This window comes from Patella vulgata, chromosome 9 (genome assembly GCF_932274485.2).
Source record: "Patella vulgata chromosome 9, xgPatVulg1.2, whole genome shotgun sequence".
In the NCBI taxonomy this organism is placed as follows: domain Eukaryota; kingdom Metazoa; phylum Mollusca; class Gastropoda; family Patellidae; genus Patella; species Patella vulgata.
In genome coordinates this window covers 44528676-44539544 of record NC_065887.2, presented here as the reverse complement: position 1 = coordinate 44539544, position 10869 = coordinate 44528676, and the positions used below count along the sequence as shown (strand labels likewise).

Here is a 10869-nt window from a genome sequence, read left to right as displayed (position 1 = left end):
AACTTGAAATGTAAGTTTATAACGCAAAGATCTCGGTTCCTTTCGATATTCGCGCATATCGGACCGTACCTTCCTGAATTATGACCCCTGATTATAAGAAAAATCGCGTTTTTAGCTTGTGGACCCTATAGAGGTCATAATTTTTATCCGATTTAAAAAACCGTATTATCATATCACCGTTACACCCCAAGGACGGCTGAGTTCGAATTTCGTGAAAATCGGTCCAAAACTGACAGACAAAATGGCTGCCCTCGTTCTCAAATTGCGTAAAAATATGGTATGGTATATCAAGGTTGTGGACCCTATAGAGGTGACAATTTTTATCCGATTTTGTTGAAACTTGAAATGTAAGTTTATAACCCATAGATCTTGGTTCCTTTCGATATTTGCGCATATCGAATTGTAATTTCCGAATTATGGCCCTTGATTGTAGGAAAAATCACTTTCGTTTTAGCTTGTTTTCTATCCATCTCTCGAAAATGTGGGCGTATCCTGCCTGGCAGCCGCTGGTTTCCTATGAATTTGATATAAATATGGGATGTAACTTCCATCTAAAGATTTTCCTACGCCAGGTCCCATCATAGCTGTACTGGCCCAATGAGAGTTAGGAGGGAGCGGGCAGAAATAACATGCCCGAAAAGATTTCCGCACTGCCACAAACGCGATTTCATACTATTCGAGGCCGTGAGTACAACACCAGAAATTTGACTTTCCGAAAAACACTATTTATAGAACCCGGTTTATTTCACTGGAGAAATGACGAAGTTTTATGAAAATATAATTTTTTTTATATTGTACTATCCCTGCTTTAAGGGACCAATGTTATAAAAACAGTTTTGTAGATATACATGGTTATTATTGTAGTATATTTAATAAAATGAATTAAAATAATAATAATATGCAACAAATGTTAAACTGTTACTAATAATACTCTTTATACAATTGCTACAAGACTTTTAAATTGAATAAATATTTTACCAAAAAGAGAAAAAAAAGAAGGGAGGCACTGCCTCAGACTAGATGACCTATCTATATAAATCCACCAATAATTGTAAGCTCTAGGGTAATTACAAGGTGACTACAATATATTAATAAATCAAATATTGAGCGTATTAACTATTACAACATATTTTGGTACACTTTAAATTAAGAATCAAATTTGAACATAATTTAAACGCAATATACTTTTGGCCCGTTATATTTTAGCACCAGTTTTAAATACCCTGTTCCCAAATTCTTTCAACCAGGTTCTCTTCGAATGGTTACGGCCCTGGAATTTGAAAGACGGGATATCACATAAGACCGGGGATACTTGACTACTGTTGACAACCAATGGAATAATAACCGGTTGATCTTGAGGAAGGGTGTTAATCGGGTAATCTTCCACTAAATTCGTGTTATTATTTTTAAAAATACACAATACCACGATATTGTGAAACGACATGGCCGTCAACAGGGCCTGCGTTTTGTCTTTGAACTGAATAATATCCTCTTGATTCTTCGTTACCTTTAACCCTACTTCTACCAGCAACTCCTTAATCAAATCGGCCTCTACCTTACAAGTTGTGATGTCATAGATAACGCGGACATGTGAATCGACATCGTTAACATTGTAAGAAATCAGCATCGCTCGTTCGAAGCAGGTTTTTACTAGGTCTGTTTTGTCTATCTGATCAGCCGTTTGTTCAACAATGTCCATCATCACCTCTACGGCTACCTTCTCTATATCTGGTATATCTGTTACCACCAGTATAGTCGCTAAATCCAAACAGTCATAATAGCTCTTTAAGTCTAAAAAATTGTATAGCAATTTTTTGAAAGCGTCATTAATATCCCTTCCCCTGTAAGCCTGGTTGATACTACTCATAAATCCGAGAGACCGTTTATAAAATTTCAGGAGTCGTTTAACCTGATCTAAGGTCGAACTACGGTCATCAGTGTACTCAATAGAATCACAGAACAAATCCTTCACAGAAACCTTTTCTATCTCCGAGGCTTTGCCATTTCTAAGATGAAGCTTAACAGCACTAACAATGCATTCTCTTCTGCAGCGATTGCATTCCTGGTACCATTTTTCTTTTTGTGGGGAATTGCCCTGGCCTCTCGCCAGTAATTTATAACAATTGGATGATCTTTCGTTGCCCTGTCTTTGCCAATAATAGTCATTTTCGTCAGCTAGTTTCCTGAAATATTGGAGAGCTTTGTCGTAATCAGGCTCACCGGACTTCATATGAGCGATACCTAATTCCTCCATCGCGGGTTGGTTGAGTCCTTCACTTAATTCTACGGCTTGTGTCAAGTAGTCGACCACTAATGGAGTATACCCATCAATATCTCTGATTGTTAAAGCAAGATGGTGACAACATATAGTGGTTGGTTGTATTTCCATCGCCTTTTCCAATACCTCCCTTGCAGGTTGTAACTGTTTTAATTTTCTCCTTAAGCGACCAGTTTCTGTCAACACCTTTTGATCATCACCAGCGAGTTGTTCAGCCTTGTTTAAATATCCAATTGCCTTTGCTTCAACAGCTTCTTCTGTTTTAAGTTCCATGTCGCTCAAAGTAATTTTCTCAGCACAATATCCATAATGTAAATAGGCTAGACCAATAAAAGACAAGGCTTTTAAAACCTTATCATCACCATTCTCGATTATATCTTCAAAAATCTGTTTAGCTTTGTGGAAGTTTTCTACGGGGTCACTTGCCGGTAATAAGCCCAAAACGCCTGGATGTTGGCGTCTACGTATAGTTAGTGCCATGCGATATTTCCAGGCATATTGTTCTGGATATTTTTGAATAACGTCGTCAAATAATTCTGTGGCTTTCTTATAATATTCTGGACCCATTCTCGAGTACGCATAAGCATTTTCCGCTTTAGCCTCGGTCATCAAATAATCGTCTTCGCTTAATTCTTTCAGTTTTGTAAATTCATTTTGTGCCGCGGAAGGCCTGTCCATTTGACAATAGAGGACAGCCTTCATGACATTTCCTTGGATGTTCCGCGGATTCTTCTCTAAAACGCACAAGTTTTTAGTTTCACAGGCACCAAAGTCTTTGTAAAGAAAACTCAGAAATGATGCCAGATTATTGTTTACCGTTTCAGTGAATTTATTTTGTTCCTGTTCATCCATTTTAACTTTCATAGTTTGTAGTTTACTAGTTTGAAGGCTGGACGTGTCCAGTGTGAAGAAACTTGGGATAAATGTCAGCTGTTCAATAAATTCATCAAGACCCATTTTACTTCCTTTAAGGACCTGAAAGAAAAATTTAACCCAATCTCATTAAAATACTGATCTATGGCCTCTACTACATGAAGATCTGACCAGTTGTAGTGGAAGGTCGCGTCAGGCGTCATACGAGCGGCTTTTGACCTATGACGTCAGACATTTGATTAACCAATCAGCGTTGACGTTTCTAATAGGAAACCCACAGAATGCGGGTTATATAACAAGTCTTCCAGATCCTAGTGTAGTAAAGACAAGTAAAACGAAATTTTGAACTATAAAAAACGAAACGAAATAGGATCTGTGTTTTAATCAGATTCCTTGAGCCAGTAATGATTCAAATAATGTACACCTTTGGGGTGTGACATCAATCTTGGATGTAATAGGCCGCAGGGTGGTTCAAAGGTCAATAGCCTCGGTAAAGGTCGATGATATAGCCTTTTAAAATTATTTCGGGGTGAAGATCGTAAGTCAAAGTCAAATATCCAAAAAACAAATTATCTTTTCTGAAAGGCATCGTCTCTGTTTTCACCCTGGACATTAACCTCAATAATAGCCTACAGCAAAACAAAAAAATGGGGCATAGCACACATGAGGGCAAAGGCACCGAGCTCGATGGGAAATTTGAATTCAAGGTCAAGGTCACGGCGATATTCACATGTAAAGGCCAATCCAACTGCCAAAAAGTAGTTTATAAAAAAAATGGTGTCTTAGCGCAAAAATTAAAATATACGAAAATTATTAATGTTATGAACTGCAGCGTTAGGCAGGAATAGAAGCACAGTGTGTCAAAATCCATCTTAGTGTCTTGATATTCGAGTCTAAATAGTTAACAAACAACACGGCCTCTATCGGATCGACACAAGATAAAAGATCAGTAAAATGAAAAGTTATTGATCGATTCGGCTGAGGTTATGGCTAGTTCCCTTTAACATCTACGGGGACTGGTAGAGGTACGAAAGTTCAATAGCTCCAAATGTTGTGCATATACGAAGTATTTTTTATCCGATTTTAGATAGCAAAGCAACTTATTTTTGTCTACAAGTCACGATAATCTAGAAAACCAACTAGTATTATATAATTATAGTGGCCATGTTAAATCTCGCCCTTTTCATAACGCGACAACACGACATCACGACAGTATTGACGCAATCATACGACACTTTATTCTGTCGTATCATCGTGTTATTTTTATCGTAAAGTCGAGATGTCGACTTATTGGCATAGTCTCTTTCTACAAGTCACAAAAATACAGCTGTACTCTTTACATCAGATTAGATACATATAAATAAGACTCGTCAAAAGAGATAATAGGAAAACGTTGATTAATTATTCGTTTTCTAAAAAAATGAAACATTTTGCGCCCAAATTGAATTATATTTGGTATTATATTCAAAAAATCTAGAATTATAATAGCAGGACAAAAGTGAGTCAGCTATGTTAATTCCTTGAATAAGAAGTGGTGTCGGTAGGTATCGAACAAGCATGCCGTGCCTCGTGTACGACACCCACCAATACTTATAGATTACTGAAGCGATAGTTTAGAAGCGATTTCAGAAGATTTCCAATTTATTTTATTAGAGTGGGAAGGGGATTATATAAAACCTCAAATCAGACCACATAAAATCACCGCATTGGTGTTCCACGCCATCCCAATAAGTTCAGGGGAGGTTTTTTATGAGGTAAAGAAAGCGATTTGCAGCTGTTATTGACCTTATCGCATATCCATCCGTTTGGCATCACTAATGGGATCGGGGCCTAGATGATTAAAAATAGGCCCAGTATTGCCTTCAGCTATGAACAGACTCCGAAAGTCCCCTACGCACCCCCCCCCCTCTTATTTTGTTTAACAAATAATTTCGGAATCAATAAAATGGTAGGTCCCTATCAATGATGTTTGATACGACTGGAAATTAATGTGTCTAAAATTGATTAAACATCATAGGGTAGTAAATATTACATTTTGAATCCGTATCAAAATATTTACTCAAAATGTTCCTTCATTTAACTTGAAAACAAGGGAAGCAGCCGATCGAAGCAAACTGTCGTAAGATCGTCTGATTTTGTCGTATCATCGACCTTATTTTGTCGTGCTGTCGTATCATCGACTTATCACCACGACAAGTCGATGATACGACGGTACGACAAAACACTAAACTGTCGTATCATCGACTTGTCGTCTCGGAAGTTTAAAACTGCACATGCGCTATAGTCTTTATCTACAAGACCCTTCTATAAATATTCGCTAAAACACTTAGCACATGTGAAAACAATATAATTTCAAAATTAAAAGACTTTAAGAAAATATATTTTTATAGGTCTGGGGGTTTGTTTTTTTTTGTTTTTTTTTTTACATTTGATCTGTCAACACTACCTACAGGCCGCGAATCTAGATGGAATTTGTTCAAATTTGGCACAATCATTACTTTCAAATAAAGGATGGCACTCTCGGAGGTAAATGCATGACCGAAGCACTACTGTCACATTGAAACCTGTTTTTTTTTTAAAAAAAAAAAATCTGTTTTCTTCAATCGACTGTTTCCCTTGTTTCAAGTTAAATGATGATCTATTGGAAAGAACATATTGAGTAAATGTACGTTATCACTAATACGGATTCAATATGTAATATTTCTCATTACTACCTATGTTGTTTAATCAATGTTATACATGTTATTTTCCAGTCGTATCAAACATCATTGATACCATTTTATTGTGTCTGAAATTATTTGTAAAACAAAATAAGAGACGTGGGGGAGGGGGGGGCGTATGAGGCTTTCATAGTGTGTAATCATGTAGGCCTCGATCCATTGTTTTAGGTGCTTGATATTTTGCGGGGGATTCACAGTGGCTAGGCAGGTAAGACGTTGGTTCGGTAACCCGAAAGCTGGGTGTTCGATCCCTTCATTGGACGAGAAAGTTCATCCAGATTTTCCGACGTGGTCTTGTCAGTTGTGCTGGACAGAGGGCCTGGCACGTAAAATATCCCTTGGTAGTTGGAATTCGATATAATGGTAGGCCATAGTGCGCTGTCCTGGCAAAATTTCGCTCATAGTATGGCATATGCCCGTCTTACAGTAGTGGTTCGGTCATGTATTTACACCCGAGAGTATCATCCTTTCAGGGGATCGCGTGGCTACGTGGGCAAGACGCTGGCTCGCTAGCCTGGAGGTCGGGTGTTCGATCCCACACTGATCAGAAGTGAATATTCGCTAGGCTGCTACAGTCGCTGATAAGGATGACATCGATGCGACTTAATGAGTCCCCAATATTAACTTTATTCCTCCGACAAATTTAATTCTAAAACATTTTTTTTTATGTATTAGAAAAATAAATAAAGACATTTGAAGTATTTGTAGGTAAAAAATATTTCCTATGTAGCGTAAATGGGTATTAAAATGAGTAAAAGGCATCATTCTACCCGAAGCAGTCACGTCTTATATAAACAATGCACGCGCCATTGGTCCAATGATTGACACCGCGTGATGTGATTGCATGTGTTGAAAACAGTAATCTTTTACAGAGATATTAGAAGACTTTTTTCACAGATTGGTTCGATCCCTGCATTAGCCGACAAAATTCATCAAGATTTACCGGCGTGGTTCCATCTTGTCAGTGATGCAGGACGGAGGGCCTGACAATGACAGCTGTTTAGTCGTTCGGATGGGACGAAACACCGAGGTCCCGTGTACACATTGGCATGCACGTAAAAGGTCCCTTGGCAGTTGGATTCCGATATAAGAGCGGGCCGTAGCGCCGCTGCTCGGGCAAAATTCCCTCATAGCACACTGTATGGAGTATGCCCGTCGTCTTTAGCCCAGCTTAGGAGAGAACAGTAGGACGTTAAACCCCATTTCATTTCATTTCATGTCATCCTTTCTTTGAAAGTAATGATTATGCCAAATTTGAACATCTAGTTCCGTAGTCTGTAGTTATACCAGAGGGTTGACAGATAACACCTTAAAAAAACAGATCTATGAAAATATATTTTCTAAACCTTTTTTAATTTTGAAATTATATTGTTTTCACGTTTGATAAGTGTTTTAGCGAATAGTTGTAGAAAGGGTCTTGTAGATTAAGACTATGGCGCATATGCAGTTGTAAACTTTTAGAGTGTGTTCATAGTTGAAGATGTTACTGGGCCTATTTTTACTCAACTAGGCCTCAGTCCCATTAGTGATGTCAAACGGATGCAAGCCTATATGCGATAAGGTCAATAACCGCTGCGAATCGTTTTCTCCACCTCATAAAAAAAACTCCTGCATCTATTGGGGTGACGTGGGGGGGGGGGGGTGTTGTATGAGGGTTTTAGAGAGTGTTCATAGTTGAAGATATTACTGGGCCTATTTTTACTCATCTAGGCATCAATCCCATTTTAGATGATGTCAAATGGGGGTGGGGGGAGAGAGAGAAATGGGGTTTAACGTTCACTCGACTCAAATTAGGCCATTTCGGGACTAACATATGGTTTAATTTTATTTCAATAAATCGTTTGCGCGTAGGGGTCTTTAGCAGTGGGAGGAAACCGGAGGACCCGGAGAAAACCCACGAGGTTGGACAGGCGACCCTACTCCTTGTCACGTACAACCGGGGATTCGAAACCACGCCAGTTGACTCAATGACAGGCTGCGAATCGTTTTCTCCACCTCATTCAAAAAAACTCCTGCAACTATTGGGATGAGTGCTGCACAAGGATAATGCTGTGATTTTAAAGAATGTGGCCCGATTTGGTTTTTCTACAATCCCCATCCCACCCTGTCTTCTGAAATCACTTTTAAACTATCGCCCCAGTCATCTATAAATATTGGTGGGTGTCGTACACATGGCAATGAATGCTTACTTGTTCGATACCTCCTGACACCACTTTTTCTTCAAGGAATTAACTTAGCTAACTCACTTTGGTCCTGCTATTGTAATTCTAGATTTTTTAAATATAATACCAAATATAATTCACTTGTGGGCACAAAATGTTTCATTATTTTGAGAAAACAAATAATTAATCAACGTTTTCCTACTATCTCTTTTATATTTATCAAATCTGCTACTTAGGCCTATATATGATGTAATGAGTACAGCTGTATTTTTGTGACTTGTAGAAAGAGACTAGGACAATAAGTCGACGATAAAAATAACACGATGATACGACAGAATAAAGGTGTCGTATTATTGCGTCAATACTGTCGTGAAGTCGTGTTGTGGCGTTATGAAAAGGGCGAGATTTAACATGGCCACTATCAGCCACCATTACATTCATACGCCATATTACATTCAGACAGTGGAGCCCTATAAATCATTTCATTATACCCTGACAAATTCAATTTTCTGTAGGCCTACGGTATTCTGTTTTTGAAGACACTGCCCCAAAATAAACAAGAGAAGTTGTATCAGTTGATTGTACCCAAAAGTTCCGTATTCGTATTAGGAATGTCCATAATATGTATATTTTAACGTGAAAGTCAAAATAAAATGAACTAACGTCGGGTCTTGAGGGGGGCGCCATCTTGGAAATCGAATCGTCAATCCGGCAGGTGGGTAAGTTGGAAGATTTGCATAATCGATTTGGCAAATTGTCGTGGCAAATACAGCTGTTACGTGAAGCCGATAAGGCAAATTTTGACGTATCGTGATTTAATGGGATTCTCGTAAAATGCCTCTGGTTATCACTATGAACGACCAGAGAGCCAAATAACATGATCCTTACCTTAATTACGATGTGTTTATCCTCCCCATTTGTAACAACTGTGTAAGCTGAATAATAAACAGAAAGTGAAAGTACGTTGTTTTCCTGGAAATAATACCCGAAAGTAGAAGTATTGTGTTTAACAGGAAGTAGGGGGCCTAATCTTATGGACACAGATCACTAAAGATTTCCCCATTGACTCCAATGTTAATTCTCGTATCTTAGACCGGCTCTAACTTTTTCCCAAATTTTCGTTGGGTAGAACGCTTTCTACCACAGATGGAGCAACATGTGGCAACCACTTGCCCAAAAGCACGTATGAGGTTCTTCATGAAAAACTTGAGATACACAAGCTGGAAGTAGAGACAAGTAAACATGCAATTTCAGGCCCTACATTTCAACGTAACCAACCTCTCAACTCTTGTATCCTTCCGCATCAAAATTATGAATATTCACCAAAACCTGGCAGAAAATGTATTTTCAAACCCTTTTCCTCAATTCTACACCAAAAAGTCAACAAAAATCGCCACGCAAAAGGGGGAAAAAGGAAAAGGGAGAGGAAGACTAAAAATAGCTTTGGCCCTTGTTTCGTGGGTGACGGCGTAGGAATATTTGGTGATCTGTGTCCTATATAGGGGTGAAACTTCAGGTATCACCAAAAGGCCTTTTTTATTTCCTTCCCATGTGTTCTGGCAACATGCCGGTGAAAGAAAATCAAAATCAAAGAATAACTGTAAAAATGATGGCCCTTTAAGTACACATGCTGCTTTATGTACACTGGTGCATCTCAGGTCCATAGGCCTTTTGTGCTAAAATTTAAAAATCTTTCTTATTAAAGGCAGTATCTGAGTTCTGTGAAAAAATTAGACAAGTTACAAAGAAACTACATAGAAAACACTCATAATTTGGAATTTTTTTCAAAAATATAATTTTTTACTGCCATGTGATGAAAAATGTACAAAATTTACATGTAGCATCTCTCAAAATACCAATAATTTTCCACTTTTTTAAATATCCGGACGGACAAGAAATATATTTTTAGAATCTGTGGACAATATGCAAACAGAAAAAATGCAAACCAGTTGCAATGATTGTAATATTAGAGATCTATACTGAAACATGTATGCCTACCCCCTGAACATGCCACTGATTGAATTAATCTAATCTATGGTTGCAGAACTTACATTACCAAAGGAATCTGTCTAACAGCTATGTTTTACCATCCCTGGCTAACATATGCACATATAAACTAAAATAGGTGCAATAAATATGAATTATGGTTAAAAATAGGCCTTGATGAATGAAAAAAATGCCATATTTGGTCTATGATCACCCCTCTCTAACAGAAGGGTCACAGAATACACACTTTTCACAAATTTGGGAATATTTCAATGTTTCCAACATCTCAAACCTCAGAGGCATGATACAAATTTGTATTGCAATCCTTGTGCTGAAGCAAGATGTCTGGAACTTTACATTAATTTCCTGAAAAAATGAAGTCAAAAAAGTAGTCATGACGGACTTGACAACATAAAAAGAGGCCTGAAAAGGAGAAAAATTAACATTTTATTGTTTTATAGGCAACATAAATGCAGCAAACACCACAAATGCTGGATTTTGATAAGAAAATATTGAACATTAAACTGACATTTACACATCTACACCAGTTTTATATCTGGGTCTGGTCTCATTGGCCTGAAATGCCTCAGGGTTCTACGTTTGACTCTGAACAAATAAGGGTTAGAAATCCTTGAAATGCACAAAAAAAATATTTTTGGGTGAAAAATAACATTCTTAGCTGTAATTCAACCACAAATTCCAATTAAGATCATTTTCATGTCAATACAGGTGCATTTAAATCCCTCAAAACACATTAATAGAAAAGGGTGGGGTGGGGCATTTATTGCCTCTCTAAACAGAATGATGGAGTAAAAAATGTCTAGAAAGGCTGGGATATTGCTTCCTACAT

The 10869-nt window shown here is 37.9% G+C and overlaps 1 protein-coding gene across 2 annotated transcripts; it reads right to left on the bottom strand.

Moving 5' to 3' along the window:
• Positions 1–741: 741 nt before the first annotated feature.
• LOC126832528 (uncharacterized) lies at positions 742–10327 on the bottom strand. Of its 2 annotated transcripts, none has more exons than XM_050563343.2 (2): positions 8922–10327; positions 742–3253 (listed from the first exon to the last, which is right to left on the bottom strand). In XM_050563343.2, exon 2 carries the CDS (start codon positions 3233–3235, stop codon positions 1196–1198), a length of 2040 nt encoding a protein of 679 aa, XP_050419300.2. In that variant the 5' UTR covers positions 3236–3253; positions 8922–10327; the 3' UTR covers positions 742–1195. The 2 variants fall into 2 exon arrangements, with proteins under 2 accessions (XP_050419300.2, XP_055959142.1); XM_056103167.1 differs by lacking the exon at positions 8922–10327 and adding an exon at positions 8697–8741.
• Between the last annotated feature and the right edge of the window lie 542 nt (positions 10328–10869).

What these genes read in the sequence shown, in the direction of transcription:
- LOC126832528 (XM_056103167.1), bottom strand. Translation starts at nt 8,720, where the DNA reads ATGGCGCCCCCCTCAAGACCCGAC. An exon ending in CGCCCCCCTCAAGACCCGAC is followed by an intron (nt 3,254 to 8,696) that starts GTTAGTTCATTT and finishes TTTTTCTTTCAG; the next exon opens with GTCCTTAAAGGAAGTAAAAT.